Below are 22,243 nucleotides of genomic sequence, written 5' to 3'. Positions count from 1 at the left end.
GCAGGCGGCCTGGTGGCACAGTGGTTAGCGCATTTCCTGACCCATGTCAATCTGTCATTGTAAATGACTTCAACTCATGAAGCTTATCCTGTGCTCCATCAAAACAAACCATTCTTTAGTTAGCCTAGAATTTCTGAGAAGTCAGATATTCACAATTGTCAAAGTAAGCTGAGATCCATAACATCACTTCGTGAATTCTCCGCTGGCGAGATTCTCCATTCCACTGGCAGTGCGTCCCGCCCGCAGTCTTCCCGGCTGTGTTGGGTGGCTACAATGGGAAATCTCATTAACCAGTTGTGGATTGGAGAAACCCGCTGCCAGCGATGGCACACCACCGAGAAACACATGGCTGCTGAGGCGGAGAATTCACCCCCACTTCTTTTTCTATATTTTGTTCGGTAGCCTTTTCAGGGCAGAGATTGATGGTATGCTAAGCACCCACCTAAAATAGGTGGGTGCCTTATTTCAATGTTAACTTCTGGGCGGGAACATCATAGCCACCATTTCCAGGTGTTTGCACAAGATATTGGGCTGTATTCTCCGCACCCCCACACCAAAATCGCGTTCGGCGATGGGTGGCGAATCCAGTTTCCTGCATGAAATTGGGTCCAGCGCCGGTTCCGCAATTCTCCGTCCCCTGAAAAGCGGCGTACTCGGGGAGTACACCACGCCGATTGTCTACCACCTGAGGCCATTGCCTGATGCCCGCCCCGCTATTCTCCGTCCCCAACCAGCCGAATTCCCGACAGCGTGGACCACTCATGGTCCCACCGTCCGTGATACCCACATGGCGGCTGTGGACTCAGTCCGGGGCTGCCACAGTCATGGGAGGGCCGATCGGAGGGCAGGGAGGGCCTCATTTGGGACTGCAGTTTTTTTGTCCGGGTCTGAGTCAACCATGGAGCATGGCACGGCCGCTGAAGGCTGCCTTCACGCGCATGCACGACCTCTGACCTGGATGTGCGGGGGGCCATATCGGCAGCAGGAGCTGCGAGCTCCACAACAGCTGCCGGCAAGCCCCATGCAAGGCTGTGAATCTGTGGCATTTTGACGCCAGTTTTTCTGGCGAAAAAGACCATAGTTTTCACGGCGGTGTGGGGACGTAGTCCCGAAAACGGAGAATCCATTGTTTCTAAATCACTTGTTAGGATTTGCAAGATTGTTCGGTAATAAGTAAAAGGAAGGTCATGGAAAGGGCACACAGATGTTAACGGTCGTGTTCTTCGGTCAATTTACAGGCAGGTTCTTGAGAGATTTTGGGCTAATTGTTTTTTCTATAAGTAACTACACAGCGCTATTATTGGCACTAGGGTTTTCCTTGCAAAACCAAACTGAGCTATTTGGAAAAAGAAGAAAATGGTTAACTGAGACAAACCAAATATAGGAGAAGCCACAAGCTCTGTGCCTACTTGGCTCTAAACACTCATCTGCAATTGGAGTTCGATATTTCTCACTTTGGGATATGGAGACTCAGTTGCTGCTAGAATAACAAGCTCATTGGCACCACTAACAGGATTACTTGCATTAACATGTCGGATGTACCCTATTCATTATATGTCACGGCATGAATGATGTTATTTCAGGATAGTTGATCCTTGACTGACTGCACCTAGATGTTGCCAATCATACTGCAGCCCTGGCTACTTCTACCTGACTGTAACCTTGGGCAACATTCTTCATTGGGTACAGGTCAACAGGGAAGCAGACGTAGAACTTATTTGCACATCCATGGTTCACGGGGGCAGCTGTGCATAGAAATTAATAGCTGTCTCTACTCATGTGATTTTGATGAGCTGGATGCCTGAAATTCGAAGTGTTCAGATTAGACCTTGTAGGAGCAGATCTAAACCTTGTGGATTCCAGGCTATACTTTAGGAGAGGTATGGAATTCCTTTGGATCTGACCCTGGGATGCCTTTTGGAGAGGTCAGGTGCCCTTTAGGATTTTCATAAATAGACTTGAATGTGTGTAAAAAGCACTTAAACTCCATTGGAACTGTCAAGCTGCCAAAGTACTGTCAGGATGTCAAAAATCTGCCAAAACTCATTGGATTTGTCAACACTGTCAAAGGATCTAATTTGCTGGTTTTAAATTCCCTGCGGGTTTTCATTATAGTGTTTGTGTTGCATGGCTGATTTTGCAACCTAACATAATCAAGGGTTTGTGCCTGTTAAGTGAGCATTTTGATACAGGGTCTGTATGTGCAGACGACCTGTTATATATTTTGGATCCGGTGGCAATGACGGAGGCATTATGAAGACCTTTGGCGGAATGTGGCCGGTTTTGGGGATATAAATTGAATGGGAAAGAGCGAGGTGTTCCCGATTAAGGCCACAGGGCAGGAAAGGAGAAATGGGGAGTTGCAGTTTGGGGTGGTGGGGGCGAGTTTCAGGTATTTGGGTATCCAGGTGGCACGGAGTTGGGTGCATTTGCATAAACTGAACCTGGCTCGGCTGGTGAAGCAGATGAAGGCGGCCTTTAAGAGGTGGCGTGTGCTGTCGATGGCAGGGTGGATGCAGACTGTGAAAATGATGATGCTGTTGAGGTTTCTGTTTGTATTTCTGAACCTGCCAATCTTTGACCCCAAGTCGTTTTTTTAGGAAGGTTAATGGGCTGATCTCTGGAATTGTGTGGGCGGGGAAGACCTCGTGGGTGTGGCGGGCTTTCTTGCAGTGGGGGAGGGGGGCTGCAGTACATGATTAGCTATTATTGGATGGTGAATGTTGCTATGGTAAGGAAATGGGCCATGGGAGGAGTTGGTGTGGGGACGGATGGAGGCGGCATTGTGTCGGGCTATGTGCTTGAGGGCTTTGTTGTTGGCACCTTTGCTGTTTTCGCTGGCCAGGTACTCCACGAGTCCAGTGGTAGTGTTGGCCTGAAGGGTGTGGGGCTGTGGAGGCAGCATTTGGGACTGGAGGGTGCTTCAGTGTGGGTGCAGATTTTAATAACCATAGGTTTGCACCGACAGGATTGGGTGCTTAGTGGGTGGTGGCAGGCAGGGATTGAGCGCTTTGGCAATCTGTTTATAGAGGGCAAACTTGCGGGGCTGGAGGAGGTGTATGAGCTGCCCAGGGTGAATGGCTTTAGGTACGTACAAAGGGGGGGGGGGGGGCGGAGAAATAAGGAGGTTAAAATATGGAAGCCTGGATGTGGCAAAGCGGTTGGCATCAAGCGAGTAGGTGGGGTGAGGTTGTTTATTGAGTAATTCTGTTGCCCTGGTTTTTGCATGTATATGTGAAAATGCCTAGAATACAATATTTTCTTCATAAAAAGTGAGCAGTTTGATTGACAGATCCAAATGGTTATAGATGAGAAATGTTTTCATAAACGATGGGATTATGAACTTAGTGAAATGTTTGTGATCATAAGAGATCAGTTGAATATTTTAAAATCATTTAGTGTTTTTATTATTGATGCCATCAATAAACATTATTTTATGTCAGTATGAATCCTTAGGTTTGTCCATGGTGGATGCTAGGTGAGTTGCATGGAGAGGGTAAGGGCAAAGAGTGATGAGTAGGGGGTATGGACTGGCACTAAGCTGGCATAGAGGCTAAAAGGGCCAAGGGGATGAGTGGGGACTATAGGTTGGCATGGAAGATATGGAGCCAATGGGAGTGAGTACAGTGGCATATGTTGACATGGGTATGGGGTCTATGGAGGGTGAGAGTAGGAGCATAATGGTGACATGGGGGTCCATGGACATGAGTTCTCATGGAGTTTTGGGAGGGAAGGTGGGAGTATGAGGTGGAATTGGTGGGACAAATGATGTATAGTGTGTGGGGAGGGCAAGGGCTGGAGGGATATTTTTTGTTTTATTGGGGTTTTTTTTCATGTTCCATACCGTGCCAGAGCACAGGCCTTAATTTTTACAGGCACAACTCCACACCTGGTAGCCCCTTCACTTGTTCCAGAGGGCCAGGCCCAACTTCTAATCCAGCCCCTGCAGCCCTCACACCCCTGGACCAAAAATCCCAACTTTGTTTTTTTTCTCATGTTGGGATCACAGAGTTGGAAAATGTTCAGACTCTGTGCACCCGACCCAGGGGTGAAAATCTGGGCCTCCGTTTTCTTTCTGAGCATTTTGCTTGTCACTTGTCTCCTCCCCTTCAGCTTTAACAAATGATGCCAATTGATTGAGAGACCTATTTAGAGGCTTTCAGAGCCTTTTTAGAGGCTTTTAATTTTTTTTGTCAATGTGACGCTCCACTTTCATTAACTCAATCCCTTTAACCTTAATTTATGCAATTTTGTTTCTCCCTGCATCCATCCAGATCTGTGCTTGTACAAAAATACTCAACTGATCTCAAGAAATTTAAGTTGAATTGTTCACTTTCATTCATGTCACTATAAAATTCTTCCCCAGCCTTTCAGATGGAAATGCACCAGTGCTCAGAAATCTAGAGTCAGTCTTAAGGCTTTGTAGTCATTTTCAGAATTGCTCAATATAATTTGTATAAAGACAGCAGTGCAATGATCCCAATCTTACACGACCGTATGGTGCTACTCGCATTCTCCAGTAAGCATGAATGACAACTCTCTCAACTCTGCAATCAGTAACTGATCGTTCTGAGACAATGCGCTGTTCTTCAAATATCTCTCCCCAGAGGTCACTGTTCCAGAATCTCTTTCCACTGCAACAAAAGCCTTACCATAATCTTTGATGGTACTTTTAATTCTCCCAATCTTGAGTTTAGTATTCTCCTCTTCTACGTGAAGAAGACTGTACAAAATTATACAAGACATAGAATACAGTTTTGGGCACACTATTGTAGGAAGGGCATTGGAAGCCACAAGAGAGTGTACAGCATTGGCTCACCATGATGATCGAAGGGATGGGAAACTATAGGTGGAGAGGAGACTTGAGATACTGGGACTACTTCCAGTTGAATAGAGCTTTTAAAACAAATTTGCATTTATATAGCGCGTTTATGGACCACTCGACACCTCAAAATCGTTTTACAGCCAATGAATACATTTGAAATGTAATCACTATTATAATGCAGGAAATGAAGCAGCAAATTTTGCGCACAGCAAACTCCCACAAACAGCAATATAATAATGACCAGATAGTTTGTTTTTGTGATGTTGATTGAAAACTAAACATTGGCCAGTACGCTGTTCATAACTCCCCTGCTATTCTTCGAAATAATGCCAGAGGAAACTTTACATCCAAACCTAGAGGAAGAAGGATAAAGGGAGAGGGGAAAGAAAGAAAAGAAGCATATCTCTGCTAAAATGTCATAAGAATATGGATTGGCCATGAATGAATATTTTACTGATAGTTTACTTTCATTCGTGATCTGCATTAGAAGGATGATGTAATGTAACTTTTTCAAATGATGAGGATGTTTAGCTATGTTACAAGCTTGTCCTTGTCGATTGTTTTTTTTTAAACATTATTTTTTCCTACTTTTCTCATCGATTTCCTGAGCCTGCAACGGATGTGTGGCAACTGTTGAAAACAAACATCATTTCAGCTGATCAGTTGTGTGACTTGAAAGCTTTTCGTTTTATTTTTGACTCTGTTGTTACTGACTTTAAAACTTTATTTCCCTTTTGGTCATGTAACGCTGCCAGCCGGCATGATCAAAAATATGACACCGGCTACATTCTGTATTTCAACATGCCTTTTAGACAAAAGTCAATTTGATAATGGAAGCACTTAAGGATTGTGTACCTTTGGGCAGGGAAGAAAATGTGCACAAAGTATTTGTCCTGAGGGGCACTTTGACCTTTGACATTTGCTAGTATGTCTTCATTGGTAGAAGGAGATTGGGAGGGTGCAAAACAAAGCCCCTGTGTAAGTTAAAGGTTGAATGTAAATGAGGCTCCAGTTAGAGCATGAATACACTGACTGAACAGGCTCGCTGTGACTGTGAGAAGTCAAATTTAGCAGAAACAATTGTTGAATTATTTTCCATATGGGCTGAGTGGACTAAGCTGTTGCTGACCAAACATCTTCATTTAGAACATAGCCCTGAATTCCTACTTTCCAGCGTCTGCGGAAGTTGTGCTTTTGTACTGGGTTTATTACAGACTGTAAGTAAGAAAGGACGGAAAGCTGAGAGTGGATAATCTCTTGAATGAAGTCACAGTTTTGTATGTGGTGTTCCTGCTGTGTTGCTTTTACGCTGAAGTCTGGCAGACTTGAGCAGCAAGTCAAAATACTCTTTGGCTTAAGTAAAATTACAGCATTTCAACACATTCGTCATATAGCTGCTGTTACAAATGTTTTCCATCATGACTACTTCAGTTGGCAGGTAAACTGCGGTTTCAGACTGATATCTATTGTTTCTAATCGAAACCTTAGATATTTTGGTATCTGCAAGTAAACAGCTGACACTGAAACACTATCTTTAGAATGTGAGCAGATTACTCTAGTGAAGCTTTATGCTTGCAAACAAGTCTGTTTGTCTGTTAATATATGGAGAACATTTTAAATGCATTGAGGGTGTAACTGGAATGCATTTACAGTGGAAGTGTTGAATTTGCAGGCAGCTTGCCGACATCTTTGCCATATGTTTGCAGGAACCAGAGATTTCCGGAAGTGCTTCCTGAAGATCTCAATATATATTGGAACAAAAGCTTTTCAGAGTTTTGGAGGGAATGAAATAAGGCTTGTGTTGCATCAAAATCTGTTTTGTTGTTTTATTCCAGTGAATTAATACATTTTGCATGATCTGGAGACTCATTGAGGGCTTTTGAAAAAAACATGCAGCAATACTGAGGCCGCACACTGAAGCAGTAACAGCTGAGCACATTCCTGAGGGTAGCTAGGACATGCGGGGGTCATTGGCAACTTTCCACAAAATTCCTCCATAATGCTCCATTTATATTGCAGTAACTGTCTCCAGAGGCGCTCCTGCAATAGAACATGCATGACCCCAGAGGCAGGCAAGCTCTCCCACGCAGAGTTGTAGCTCATTCGTGTCTGTTCACCTCTCAAAGCAGAGGGCCCCAAAAACCCTTTGTGAGATAGCAATTTACATGTACTGTCCTTCTCCAACCTGGCAAACTGTATTTGCTGTGCATTGTCCTGCCTCTCCATCAGGGAAACAAAATGAAGGTTAGATGGTGTCTTTGCTGAACATCTTGAGTCTTTGTGCATGTGTGATTCTGAGTTCCCTACTACTTATAGTTTCAATTTTTCACTCCAATCCACTCATTGGGCGAGATTCTCCACTCCCGCGCCGGTTGGGAGAATCACCTGGGCCGCCAAAATTTCCCAGGATGCTGGTCCGACGCCCTCCCGCGATTCTCCCAAGCGGCGTGAACGGCCCGGTCGAGTTCCGCAGGCCGGAGAATCGCCGGAGGCACCCAAAATGGCGATTCTCCGGCACCCCTGCTATTCTCAGGCCCGGATAGGCCGAGCGGCCAGGCCAAAACGGCGGGTTCCCCCCGGCGCCGTCCACACCTGGTCGCTGCCGTCGTGAACAGTGCGTGAACGCTGGGGGCGGCCTGCGGGGGGGGGGGGGGGGGGGGGATCCTGCATTGGGGGTACCTCAAATGTGGGGTGGCCCGCAATCAGTGCCCACCGATCGTCAGGCCGTCCTCTCTGACGGAGGACCTCCTTCCTTCCGCGGCCTCGCAAGATCCGTCCGCCATCTTCTTGCGGGGCGGGCTTAGAGAGGACGGCAACCACGCATGCGCGGATGACGGCAGTTATGCGGCGCCGGCCGCGTCATCTATGCGGCGCTGCTTTTACGCGGGCGACAAGGCCTGGCGCATGTAGATGACGCGGCCCCGATCCTAGCCCATTGTCAGGGCCTGAATCGTTCGGGATCGGGGCCGTTTCGCGCCGTCGTGAACCTCGACGGGGTTCACGACGGCGCGGCCACTTCAGCGCGGGAGTGGAGAATCCCGCCCATTGCCTTTGGTTTTCTGCACTGTTCCATTAAAGCTCAACATAAACATGAGATGCTGCTCTTTATCATTCTACTCTGCATTTTACAACCCTCTGATCTTAACTTTAACTTTAGCAACTTAAAACCTTAAACACCGCTCCCATTTTCTCTCTGGCTGTAGTTCGTGGTATACTCAAGGATAGGAGGAAACAACAGACTGTTTCTCTGGTTACAATTTAGCACACAACTGTGATCTCTACTCTTCAAGTTAATTTCTTCCATCAGTGTCCTCTTCCACCAGGCAACTTTTACATGCCACTGCTTCTACCCATCCCCTTTAGCTATTCACACACTGCATGGGCGGGATTCTCCACCCCCACGCCGAAGTGGCTGCGCCGTCGTGAACGCCGTCAAGGTTCACGACGGCGCGGAACGGCCCCGGTCCCGACCAATTCTGGCCCTGACAATGGGCCAGGATCGGGGCCGCGTCATCTACACGCGCCAGGCCTTGTTGCCCGTGTTAAAGCGGCGCCACATAGATGACGCAGCCGGCGCCGCATAACGGACGTCATCCGCGCATGTGTGGTTGCCGTCCTCTCTAAATCCGCCCCGCAAGAAGATGGGGGACGGATCTTGCGGGGCCGCGGGAGGAAGGAGGTCCTCCTTCAGAGAGGACGGCCCGACGATCGGTGGGCACCGATCGCGGGCCACCCCACATTCCAGGTGAAGCCCGGTGCAGGATCCCCCCTCGCCCCCCCCCCCACAGGCCGCCCCCCCCCCCCCCTCCCCCCCCAGCGTTCACGCACCGCCCACGACTGCAGCGACCAGGTGTGGACGGCGCTGGGGGGAACCCGGCGTTTTGGCCTGGCCGCTCGGCCCATCCGGGCCCGAGAATAGCGGGGGTGCCGGAGAATCGCCATTTTGGGTGTCTCCGGCAATTCTGCGGCCGGCGAAACTCGACCGGGCCGTTCCCGCCGCTTGGGAGAATCGCGGGAGGGCGTTGGACCGGCGTCCCCGGAAATTTTGGCGGCCCAGGCGATTATCCCAGCCGGCGTGGGAGTGGAGAATCGCGCCCCATGTTTCAGAAATATCTCTTGATTTTCTAATTATGGCCCCCTTTTGTCCCCTAATATCACTGAACATCATTTAAAAAAATAAATATAGAGTGGCCAATTCATTTTTTCCAATTAAGGGGCAATTTAGCGTGGCCAATCCACCTGTCCAGCACATCTTTGGGTTGTGGAGGCGAAACGCCGCAAACATGGGGAGAACGTGCAAACTCCACACGGCAGTTACCCAGGGCCGGGATCGTACAGGGACCTCAGTGCGGTGAGGTAGCAGTGCTAACCACTGCACCACCGTGCTGTACATCATCATGCCCCACTGAATCACTACACATGCCATTTTATTTATGAACTTTCCAATGTGTTTTTTTTCTTTCCACTGGTCCCTTGCCCTGTCCATTTTTTAAATATCTTCCCGTCCTGAGGAATGGTCTTCGACCTGAAACAGTTTCTGATGGACTTTCTCCAGAGTTCCTGTGAAAGGTATTTCGAGCCATTTCTGTTGTCTTTCATTCCTATCCATGGGAGCAAAGTACTGGGAATGCCAAAGGTAATTCACCAGGGGCTCTGTTTGCTATCAAACGAGGTAGCATTTTCAATATCAGCATGTTGGCCACAGTGCAGTTTTCATATTATTAACCTATATCCATTTTTGCTGACATTGAGAAAATCTCCCTAGAGTGTAGTGAATTGCTTCTGGTCTCCAAGCCTTTCCTGACACGTAAATGGGGTGAATTGGGGATCCAAAGAATAGTTTCCATTGCAGAGCTCTAACTAGGTGCAGTACAAGACAGAATATGATCAGATCAGAGGAAAAGTGAAATCATGAACACAAAAAACTTATTATGAATGTTGTAATTGCAAGAAAATGTCCTGCTTTCTGCACAACATGTTTAGAATGAATAAGCCAAAAAGCTTTTGAGAGGAACTGAGGTTGGCTGTAGAATTGCTTTAACATAACCGTTTTCAGTCCTAACTCAATTCTCACGAGGAAACTGTTGAACTAAATTCACGTGAAGACCCCAGACTGGATTCTCCGCTAGCGAGATTTTCCGTTGTACTGGCAGCGCACCCATACCTGGGGATATCCCGACGGCATGGGACTGCCCACAATTAAAAACTCCATTGGCCGGCTGGAGGGACGGAGAATCCCACCCCCCGTATCTCAATCTGAGCTCGGCAATTAAATTGTGTCACTCGATTGAAGAGCTGCGGCAGTTTCATATTGGAGTTGTTCAGCGATTCCTTGTTTGGCAAGAAAACTATGTGCTAAATTAGAAAACATGTAATGAAGGGAGGCTATCTTCCTGAACTGTAATTTTTACGTTTTGGCTGCCTTGAACCTAATTGGCCCCAAAATCCTCTAACTATTGGGACACCATGGTAGCACAGTGGTTAGCACTGTTGCTTCACAGCTCCAGGCTCCCAGGTTCGATTCCTGGCTTGGGGCACTGCTGTGCAGAGTCTGCACGTTCTCCCTGTGTCTGCGTGGGTTTCTTCCGGGTGCTCCGGTTCCCTCCCACGGTCCAAAGATGTGCAGGTTAGATGGATTGGGCATGCTACATTGCCCTTAGTGTCCAAAAAAAAGGCCAGGTTTGATTACTGGGTTACGGGGATAGGGTGGAGGTGTGTGCTTAAATGGGGCCCTCTTTCCAAGGGCCAGTGCAGACTCGATGGGCTGGATAGCCTCCTTCTGCACTGTAAATTTTATGATTGCTAAATGACAAACTTGCTATTTAAAACCTGCTCACGCTTCCTGCTTCTGGCTTGCTTTTTCCTTCACCCGACTCCCCAGCTTGCTCACTGCCTTTCTCCTGCTTTAGACCCTTCTATTCACCGCTTTTCCTCTCCTGACCTTCCCGCTTGCTGCCTCCCTCTTCCAGCGACACCCCACTTGCCACAACCTACCTGTTCACCACTTTCCTCTATGACTCCCCCCATTTGCTGCTTCTCTCTCCCACTCTCCCACTTCACTCTTTTGACACTCACTCTCTGTTCCCATTGCCCAACCTTCCCACTTATCACTTCTCTCCCACTCGCTGTTTTCCCTTTCCTGACTCTCCCACTCGCTGCTTCCCTCTTTCGGACCTCTACGATGTCCACCCATTGATATTCCAATCCTCCTGCTTGCCTATCCCCATGTCCACTTGCCTATCTCCACCCTCTACCCAACACTTCCAGCTCTCCCACCCACCACGTATCTCTCCTGACCCTCCTGCTTGCTGCTTCCCACCATTCGTCCCTCTCCCACTCATTCCCTCCCTGCGAGGGTTTAGGAGAGAGGTGGTTCATGAAGTGGCGCTGTATGCATAGTAACCGCACCAATGTGGGGTGGCACGGTAGCACAGTGGTTAGCACTGTTGCTTCACAGCACCAAGGACCCCGGTTCGATTCCCGACTTGGGTCACTGTCTGTCTGGAGCCTGTACTTGCCCCCCGTGTCTGCGTGGGTTTCCTCCAGGCGCTCCGGTTGCCTCCCACAAGTCCCGGAAAACGTGCTTCTTACGTGAATTGGACATTCTGAATTCTCCCTCTGTGTACCCGAACAGGTGCTGGAGAGTGGCGACTAGGGAGTTTTCACAGTAACTTCATTGCAGTGTTAATGTAAGCCTACTTGTGACAATAATAAATATTATTATTTTGGAGACAGCACTATTTGGGGAACTTACCTAATTTACAAACTACACTGAAACAAAAATGGACTATGAGAATGGGCTTTAAATAAAGGATACCGGTGTGTGCTGCTTTAAAGTGTTAGTGTGCACAATTTTTATTGAGCAACATTTTGTTTTATAATTTTTCCAGTTAGTGGTGACCAGGAAGAGGGCAAAAAATGAATGAGCGGAAGAGAAATGCAAGAATCTGTTGATTTGTATTTAAGCTGGATGATCACTGATGGATTCTTTAAAGGCCGTAACCATATGGCTTGCTCACTTGCACTTAATAATCTTGCTAAATAGTATCTAACAAAGGCGATGAGCATTAGCACAGGCATTCCTATCTAATATTTTAGATTTGTTTTAAGGGTGCAGGCAAAGCTATATTCACCTTGTGGTTGTGGTGGTGCAGTGACTTCCAATTGGAATATATGCATTTTAATCATAATACTGTATTAATCAAACATTGTGAAAGTCACAGTACATTGTGTATCCTTTACACAGTAATATAACAATATAAATAACAATGGCCAGTTTTATAAACAAGAAATAAATAATATATAAACAAAAACAAAACTAAATGGCAACTGCCTTGTCCCAGATAAATATTCTGCAAAAATATGTTTTAACAGTCCAGTATACAATTATCTATAACAACAACCTATACATATTATACTTATATATTAACATCCCTGAGAATCCCTCTGGTTCCTCTCCCCCCCCCCCCCCCCCCCGCCCTGGGCTGCTGCTGCTGTCTTCTTCTTTTCCATTCCCTCTATCTTTCTGTGAGGTATTCGACGAACGGTTGCCATCGCCTGGTGAACCTTTGAGCCGATCCCCTTAGGACGAACTTAATCCGTTCCAGCTTTATAAACCCTGCCATGTCATTGATCCAGGTCTCCACACCCGGGGGCTTGGCTTCCTTCCACATCAACATTATCCTGCGCCAGGCTACTAGGGACGCAAAGGCCAAAACATCAGCCTCTCTCGCCTCCTGCACTCCCGGCTCTTCTGCAACCCCAAATATAGCCAACCCCCAGCTTGGTTCGACCCGGACCCCCACTACCTTCGAAAGCACCTTTGTCGCCCCCACCCAAAACTCCTGTAGTGCCGGACATGACCAGAACATGTGGGTGTGATTCGCTGGGCTTTTCGAGCATCTCGCACACCTATCCTCTACTCCAAAAAATTTGCTAAGCCGTGTTCCAGTCATATGTGCCCTGTGTAACACCTTAAATTGTATCAGGCTTAGCCTGGCACACGAGGACGATGAGTTTACCCTACTTAGGGCATCAGCCCACAGCCCCTCCTCAATCTCCTCCCCCAGCTCTTCTTCCCATTTCCCTTTCAGCTCGTCTACCATAATCTCCCCCCCGTCTCTCATCTCCCTATATATGTCTGACACCTTACCGTCCCCCACCCATGTCTTTGAGATCACTCTGTCCTGCACCTCCTGCGTCGGGAGCTGCGGGAATTCCCTCACCTGTTGCCTCGTAAAAGCCCTCAGTTGCATATACCGGAATGCATTCCCTTGGGGCAACCCATATTTTTCGGTCAGCGCTCCCAGACTTGCAAACGTCCCATCTACAAACAGATCTCTCAATTGTGTTACTCCTGCTCTTTGCCATGTTCCAAATCCCCCATCCATTCTCCCCGGAGCAAACCTATGATTATTTCTTATCGGGGACCACACCGAGGCTCCCGTCTTTCCCCTATGCCGTCTCCATTGCCCCCAAATTTTCAGAGTAGCCACCACCACCGGGCTTGTGGTGTATTTCTTCGGTGAGAACGGCAACGGCGCCGTCACCATGGCTTGTAGGCAAGTCCCCTACAGGACACCTTCTCCAATCTCTTCCACGCCGCTCCCTCCTCTTCTCCCATCCACTTACATGCCATTGAGATGTTGGCGGCCCAGTAGTACTCACTCAGGCTCGGTAGCGCCAACCCCCCCCTATCCCTACTACGCTGCAAAAATCCCTTCCTCACTCTCGGGGTCTTCCCGGCTCACACAAAACTCATGATACTCTTCTCAATCCTTTAGAAAAAAGCCTTCGTGATCACCACCGGGAGGCACTGAAACACAAAGAGGAATCTCGGGAGGACCACCATTTTAACCGCTTGTACCCTCCCTGCCAGTGACAGGGATACCATGTCCCATCTCTTGAAGTCCTCCTCCATCTGTTCCACCAACCGCGTTAAGTTTAACCTATGCAATGTACCCCAATTCTTGGCTATCTGGATCCCCAAGTAGCGAAAGTCCCTTGTTACCTTCCTCAGCGGTAAGTCCTCTATTTCTCTGCTCTGCTCCCCTGGATGCACCACAAACAGCTCACTTTTCCCCATGTTCAGCTTATATCCTGAAAATTCTCCAAACTCCCCAAGTATCCGCATTATCTCTGGCATCCCCTCCGCCGGGTCCGCCACATACACCAATAAATCGTCCGCGTAAAGAGATACCCGGTGTTCCTCTCCTCCCCTGAGTACTCCCCTCCACTTCCTGGAACCCCTCAATGCTATCGCCAGGGGCTCAATCGCCAGTGCAAACAATAATGGGGACAGAGGACATCCCTGCCTCGTCCCTCTATGGAGCCGAAAATACGCAGACCCCCGTCCATTCGTGACCACGCTCGCCATCGGGGCCCTATACAGCAGCTGTACCCATCTAATATACTCATCTCCAAAGCCAAATCTCCTCAACACCTCCCACAAATAATCCCACTCCAATCTATCAAATGCTTTCTCGGCATCCATTGCCACCACTATCTCCGCTTCCCCCTCTGGTGGGGGCATCATCATTACCCCTAGCAGCCTCCGTATATTCATATTCAGCTGTCTCCCCTTCACAAACCCAGTTTGGTCCTCATGGACTACCCCCGGGACACAATCCTCTATCCTCATTGCCATTACCTTGGCCAGAATCTTAGCGTCTACATTTAGGAGGGAAATAGGTCTATAGGACCGGCATTGCAGCGGGTCTTTTTCCTTCTTTAGGAGAAGCGATATCGTTGCCTCCGACATAGTCGGGGGCAGCTGTCCCCTTTCCTTCGCCTCATTAAAGGTTCTCATCAGTATCGGGGCAAGCAAGTCCACATATTTCCTATAAAATTCGACTCGAAATCCATCCGGTCCCGGAGCCTTCCCCGCCTGCATACTCCTAATTCCTTTCACTACTTCCTCTATCTCGATCTGTGCTCCCAGTCCCAGCCTCTCCTGCTCCTCCACCTTAGGAAATTCCAGCCGGTCCAGGAAGCACATCATTCTCTCCTTCCCATCCGGGGGTCGAGCTTCGTATAATCTTTTATAGAATGCCTTGAACACTCCATTCACTCTCTCCGCTCCCCGCTCTATCTCTCCTTCCTCATCCCTCACTCCCCCTATTTCCCTCGCTGCTCCCCTTTTCCTCAATTGATGGGCCAGCAACCTGCTCGCCTTCTCCCCATACTCATACTGTACACCCTGTGCCTTCCTCCACTGTGCTTCTGCAGTACCCGTTGTCAGCAAGTCAAATTCTACGTGTAACCTTTGCCTTTCCCTGTACAGTCCCTCCTCCGGTGCCTCCGCATATTGCCTGTCCACCCTCAGAAGTTCTTGCAGCAACCGCTCCCATTCCCTACTCTCCTGCTTTCCTTTATGTGCCCTTATTGATATCAGCTCCCCTCTAACCACTGCCTTCAGCGCCTCCCAGACCACTCCCACCTGGACCTCCCCATTATCATTGAGTTCCAAGTATTTTTCAATGCACCCCCTCACCCTTAGACACACCCCTTCATCTGCCATTAGTCCCATGTCCATTCTCCAGGGTGGACGCCCTTCTGTTTCCTCCCCTATCTCCAAGTCTACCCAATGTGGAGCATGATCCGAAATGGCTATAGCCATATACTCCGTCCCCCTCACCTTCGGGATCAACGCCCTTCCCAAAACAAAAAAGTCTATTCGCGAATAAACTTTGTGGACATAGGAGAAAAACGAAAACTCCTTACTCCTAGGTCTGCTAAATCTCCACGGGTCTATTCCTCCCATCTGCTCCATAAAATCTTTAAGCACCTTGGCTGCAGCCGGCCTCCTTCCAGTCCTGGATCTCGACCTGTCCAGCCCTGGCTCCAGCACCGTATTACATTGTGAAATTCTTAATACATTTGAGAGATCACGGCCGGGATTCTCCCCTACTCGGCGGGGCGGGGGAATCCGGCGTAATGGAGTGGCGGGAACCACTCTGGCGTCGCGCCGCCCCAACGGTGCGGAATTCTCCGCACCTTTAGGGGCCAAGCCCTCACCTTGAGGGGCTAGGCCCGTGCCGGAGTGATTTCCGCCCCGCCGGCTGGCGGGAAAGGCCTTTGGCGCCACAGCAGCCGGCGCCGAAAGGACTTCGCCGGGCAACACATGCGCGGGAGCGTCAGCGGATGCTCACGGTATCCCCGCGCATGCACAGTGGAGGGGGTCTCTTCTGCCTCCGCCATAGTAGAGACCATGGCGAAGGTGGAAGAAAAAGAGTGCCCCTACGGCACAGGCCCGCCCGCTGATCGGTGGGCCCCGATCGCGGGCCAGGCCACCGTGGGGGCACCCCATGGGGCCAGATCGCCCCGCGCTTCCCCCAGGACCCTGGAGCCCGCCCGCGCCGTCTGCCCCCGCCGGTAAGGTAGGTGGTTCAATCCACGCCGGCTGGCGAGGGTTGACAGCGGCGGGACTTCGGGCCGGAGAATCGCCGGGGGGGGGAGCCCGCCGACCGGCGCAGCGCGATTCCCGCCCCTGCCGATTCTCTGGTAGCGGATAATTCAGGACACGGCGGGGGCGAGATTCACGCCAGCCCCTGGCGATTCTCCGACCCGGCGGGGGGGGGGTTCGGCGAATCGCACCCCACATTAGGCAGTCAAATGTTTGCAGTTTGGCAAATTGCTTTTTTATATTTCACATTTTGCTTTTTCATGATTCTTTCTCTCTTGATTTGAAATATTCTCTATATAGTGATACATATAAGAAATATTAACTGAGGTTGTTCTAAAAAAAAGTTATTCACAGGAGCAGCTGTGTATACACACTTAAATTACATGTTTTCTAACTGCAGTCATTAATCTTCTTGAATGACCATATTCCTGTCATTTGCATGGCGTATCTTTTTAAATGAGCATTCCTTCCCAGTATTTCTGCAAATGCACATTCAAATATTACATGATAATTGCCTTTCAATGCCCGTTGTACTTTTAATAATTACATTGTGTTCATTATTCTGCTACCTGTTAACGTTGAATTCACACAACATGTTTAGGATCACATTGCTGCAAAGTTTGTGTGAAAAAAATCAAACATAAAGCAGAGATAGAATCTCTCCAGAGTCTTGCCCTACCTCCCTTATAATAATCTTTAGTGTTGTCACAAGTAAACTTACAATAACACTGCAATGAAGTTACTGTGAAAAGCCCCTAGTCGCCACATTCTGGCGCCTGTTTGGGTACACAGAGGGAGAATTCAGAATGTCCACTTCACCTAACAAGCATGTCTTTTGGGACTTGTGGAAGGAAACCGGAGCACGTGGAGGAAACCCACGCAGACACAGGGAGAGCGTGCAGGCTCCGCACAGACAGTGACCCAAGCAGGGAATCGAACCCGGGTCCCTGGTGCTGTGAAGCAACAGTGCTAACTCTGTGCTACTGTGCCACCCATTGGTTATGGGCTGCGCTCTGAGTCTAACTTCGAGCAATTTTAGCATTATAAATGAAACATCAAAAATAAGGAGTGATATGGTATTTGTAACGCAGTGCTTACTAGAAAATGTTTAGTAATATGTTGTTGGGGATTTTTCCCCACTTGCCCAAATCTTTTTAAAATAGTACATCTAGGAATAGTGTCAGTAACTCCAATGCCTTAATTGATTTTTCTTCCGATGGGCCTGGCAATTAACACAGTAGGAGTGGACCATATTAATATTATAGCAATATCCCAAGTTGGCAGCCGCTACAGAATACTAGAGAACGCAAAAAAACGATCTACTGAAGGTGCCAATAAATATCACGGAATTGTTATGGCGCGGGTGGACAGCACAGGCTCTTCAAGCACATAGCATGGCTTAGTGCCATTTACCTGCCTTTTCTCCATATCCCTGCACATTGTTTCTATTCAAATAATCATCCAATACCCCCTTGAATGCATCGATTGACCACTTGTTTGCTGATTTTCTGAACTCCTTTGTAAATAGCTGTGCCAGTAACACCAAATGTAAATGGCTATTGCCAACCGTGCTGGTCCGCATTCGTTTCCAGCTGCAGGCAGGCTTAACATTTTCACTTCACTGAGGCCAACAATATTTTTTCTCAGTGTGGAATGCCTGCAGCTAGAAAACGTAAGACACAGTCATTCCTAAAGATTACCCATGCACGGTTCTGACCCACTCTTAGATGTAAATGAGACAAATCCATCGTCCCAGCATATGGTACAATCTTTTCTGTAATAAAACGGGTGCATACACTGTTTTTATGCTTGAAATTTGCTTCCAAATGACTGGGCCCATTTTTTGAAAGAACACTGCTTTCAAACATTTTTTTTTAAATTTAGCCAAGCTTAGGAATTCGTACATTCTCCAAAACTGAGAGTGGCGTGTCCTTTCCCCTCTTTTACAATTTATGAAAGGATGGAATTCAGTGAGTGCTTTTACTGCATTGGAGGGAGTGTTGGAAAGAAGCCCATTCACTTTCCAGACCATGGAATTTTTTTTGTGGCCCTCTGAAGACATACAATGTGTTGTAGGGATACACTGGGAGCCAAAAATATTACTTTGCTCCTAACTCATAAATATAAGGAGAAATGTAACGATGATTTCCATAAATTGTCCCAAATAATCTAGATAATTGTCCCTGTCCCATGTTTTTATCTTTTCGGAGACAGGCAGAGACATCTGCCATCTTCGCAGATAAACGGCTAAGCAATTGATATGAAATAGGCATACAAGCTTATGCAAGCCCCTGTTTGAACAATTTCCAAATCCTCTTGGAGAACAGTCTCTGATGTTAGCAAGTTATCCTTGCTATGTAAGGAATCTGGGCGGTCTTCATGTTCCACTGATTTTCAGATAGCTTTATCTCATCTTTGTGCTTGTGTCAACATGTTTGCAAGGTTTGTGCTCCAAAAGAATGCTTTTTAGTTATGATTTTACTTTTTCTGATGCTGATTATTGTCGGGTAAATGTCTGTCTCTTTGTATTTGTAAGTTAACTCTTTGAGCACTCTACGAGGCATTTGGTTTTGAAAATTATTTTCATGTCCTTCTTTTGCAACATTTACATCAGGATTTAATTTTGTAAAATTCTAATTCTGAATTTTGGCCATTCTAAGAACATAGAAACCTGTGCGCTCTCTTTAAAGTCACAATAGTCTGGGAGTAAATCAAAATCTGGAAAGTGGGTTAAGCACTTTGTGCAGTAAATTGTATTGTTGCTGTAAATAGACTTTATCAATACCAAACTGGCAAAGCAATCCAAAATTCATCTGAAATAGCTGGAGAAGTATTCTATATTTTTTTAATTAAGTGAATAAAATACATTATTAGTTTTAGAAATAGAAGCTTAGCCGATCAGCAAGTAAACAGCAGGTTTCATGCTCCAATGATGTAATGGGTAAATACATCACCTAATGTAAACTGTGAAAACTGGCTAGGTTCCAGGTCAGGACCCTGGTGTCGCCTGAGTTCATCTGTAAACATGCCTCTTGCTGAGTTGCAAGTAACTTGTGATTCCAGGCTTTAAAATACATTGATCCTGTATTGAACTCTCATTCCTTTTCATTCTGTAAAATACTGTCGGACTTGGCAATAAAACCAATCTCAGTTATTTAAATTAACACCAAGTGCACCTTTACTCCACAGAACCCCAAAGTTACATGGAAGGCATCAACCATCCAGTAGTGCAATCAGACAGCACTGTGGTGACGAGCCCTATTCTGTACAGCAGTGATGCTTCAATAACTAATCCATCTTTCCAGCGACCTTTTGGCTCAGTGTGCTCTGTCTCCACCAGCAGCCAAGTCCCCAGGACAAACAGGTGGGCCACCTTAAAAACTGTGTTCAAGTGTGTGTGTGCATATTCGTGTGTTAATATCAGTTGTCAGAATGCAGTGTAACTTATGTGTAGTTTATAGTCATGTTAATTTATGAGCAGTATTAAAAGAATGAATCCGGAATCAGATGCATTTTCATTAACATCAGTTTTAAGAAATTGATAAATATTTTAATTTCTTGTGTAGACGTATTTCACTCGGCAGTTGTTTCTGTTGATGCTGCATTCTCCAGAACAAGGGCCCCCCTGGAGTCGGGGGGATGGCTATTATTTGTTTATGGGTGTTTTTACTTTAAGCCTTGAAAGTACAGTCAAACATGAAACAGATTACTTTTCAGATGCAACTTTTTATTTAAAGCTAGTACTTCAAATGTTGAAGGATGTTTCTCGAGTTTTATTATTCTTGATATTCACCAAGGACATAATCAGCCCATACATATAATTCTATCCTGAAAAAAATTCAAATGCTGCTTATTTTTACCATGAATACTTCTACTGAAACTGAGTCTTATACCATTTATGCTACTCAGCTTGGTGCCAGGATATTAGTGCAGAATGGCTATTAAGATGTTATACCATGGTTCTGTGTTGCGTGCAATTGTGAGGAAGATTAGTGGATCATTCTAGTGTGCGAGACCAGGCCTGTTTTTACACTATTGCGATATTGATGGACTTTGTGTGGCAAGTGGGTTATCTCTTTTTTAGGAATAATATAACAAGTATGGGGAGTTTGCGCTTCCAGATGCAATATAGTTGGCTTAATAATTTAATCTAGATAGATTTCATAGAATTTACAGTGCAGAAGAAGACCATTCGGCCTATCGCGTCTGCACCGGCCCTTGGAAAGAGCACCCTACTTAAGCCCAGGCTTCAATCCTATCCCCGTAACCCAGTAACCCAACCTAACATTTTGGACACAAAGGGGCAATTAATTTATCATGGCCATTCCACATAACCTGCACATCTTTAAACAGTGGGAGGAAACCGGAGCACCTGGAGGAATCCCTCGCAGACACAGGGAGAAAGTGCAAACTCCACACAAACAGTCACCCGTGGTCGGAATTGAACCCGGGTCCTTGGAGCTGTAAAGCAGCAGTGCTAACCACTGTGCCACCGTGCCACAACCATCTAATCTAATATAAATATAAGCAAGATCTTCTGAATTTAAATTAATTTAAAAATGTGCTTGCTTCTGTGTCCCACCTTCCTCACTCAAGACAGAATTTAGCCTAGCTTAGTAAATTGTGAGGGGCTTGTGGCTTTGTAAGTGAAAATATTGTCGAAATGTTTTGATTATGCACAGTCAGAGGTAGTCCCCTGCACCTACGTCATTATAAAACTCAAGGATTTGGGATAAAGCTCCATTTTGTTGGTTTGCACCAATTTTTTTGTTCCTTGTGGCAGACCTCATCACAAACATTTTGAGGCTAAAGGACTTTATCCGTTGATCTTTTATTGGAATTTAAAGAGCTCGCCATATACGAGCTGGCTACCACAGTTTATGCTGTTAAATCCATTTGGCATAGACCAGCCTCTGATTTTTAGATCCAGGTGATGAAACTGAGAAGTTCAGGTTTAAGATCTGCTCTACAGAAAATGGATTTAAAAGCATAAACACCAGAGGCCAACTTAATTAAATGACTACTATAAAGACAGCTGAAGTCTACATTTCCTAATTTAATCATTCAAATAGGATATCATATGTGCCAGTAGTTTATCATACCTGTCTTTATTTCATAGAATGATCGAGTACAAAAGTAACCCATTGGGTCTTTTGTGCCTGTGCCAGTTTTTTGAAACAGCTATCCAATTCATTCTAGCATTTTACTCTTTCCCCATATCCCTGAAAACTCTTCCCAGTCCAAGTAAGGTGGCACGGTGGTTAGCACTGGTGTCTCACAGCGCCAAACACACAAGTTAAATTTCGGCCGTGGGTGACTCTCTGTGGAGTTTGCATGTTCTCCCCGTGTCTGTGTGGGTTTCCTCCGGGTGTTTCGGTTTCCTCACACAGTCCAAAGATGAGCAGATTAGGTGAATTGACAATGATAAATTGCCTCTTAGTGTCCAGGATGTGCAGGTGAGATGGGGTTATGGGGATAGGGTGGGGTGGATGGGAGGGTTAGACCTGGGTAGGGTGCTCTATTAGTAATGGTGAGCAAGAAACTACTTGATTTTGAGTTTAAAACACATCTGCTCCACGACTGTGCTTCAGGGAATGAAATTAGCCGTCTGTACCAGGACTGATCTATATATGGGGCGAAATTCTCCGGAAACGGCGTGATGTCCACCGACTGGCGCCCAAAATGGCGCAAATCAGACGGGCATCGCGCCGCCCCAAAGGTGCGGAATGCTCCGCATCTTTGGGGGCCGAGCCCCAACATTGAGGGGCTAGGTCAGCGCCGGACGAATTTCCGCCCCGCCAGCTGGCGGAAAAGGCCTTTGGTGCCCCGCCAGCTGGCGCGGAAATGACATCTCCGGGCTGCGCATGCGCGGGAGCGTCAGCGGCCGCTGACGGCATTCCCGCCCATGCGCAGTGGAGGGAGTCTCTTCCGCCTCCGCTATGGTGGAGACCGTGGCGGAGGCGGAAGGGAAAGAGTGCCCCCACGGCACAGGCCCGCCCATGGATCGGTGGGCC

General features: G+C 47.2%; 1 protein-coding gene across 5 annotated transcripts in view; it reads left to right on the top strand.

The window, feature by feature from the left end:
* Nucleotides 1-22,243, top strand: part of LOC140425043 (tensin-3-like) — a 666,087-nt gene that overhangs the window by 603,786 nt on the left and 40,058 nt on the right. For all 5 annotated transcript variants that reach the window (XM_072508833.1, XM_072508834.1, XM_072508832.1 and 2 more), the window contains one exon: nucleotides 19,419-19,593. In XM_072508833.1, the coding sequence (XP_072364934.1) occupies nucleotides 19,419-19,593 (175 nt within the window). The remainder of the gene's footprint in view (nucleotides 1-19,418; nucleotides 19,594-22,243) is intronic.

The sequence above is a fragment of the Scyliorhinus torazame genome, chromosome 6 (genome assembly GCF_047496885.1).
Source record: "Scyliorhinus torazame isolate Kashiwa2021f chromosome 6, sScyTor2.1, whole genome shotgun sequence".
NCBI lineage: Eukaryota > Metazoa > Chordata > Chondrichthyes > Carcharhiniformes > Scyliorhinidae > Scyliorhinus > Scyliorhinus torazame.
This window is presented reverse-complemented; position numbering and strand designations above follow the sequence as displayed.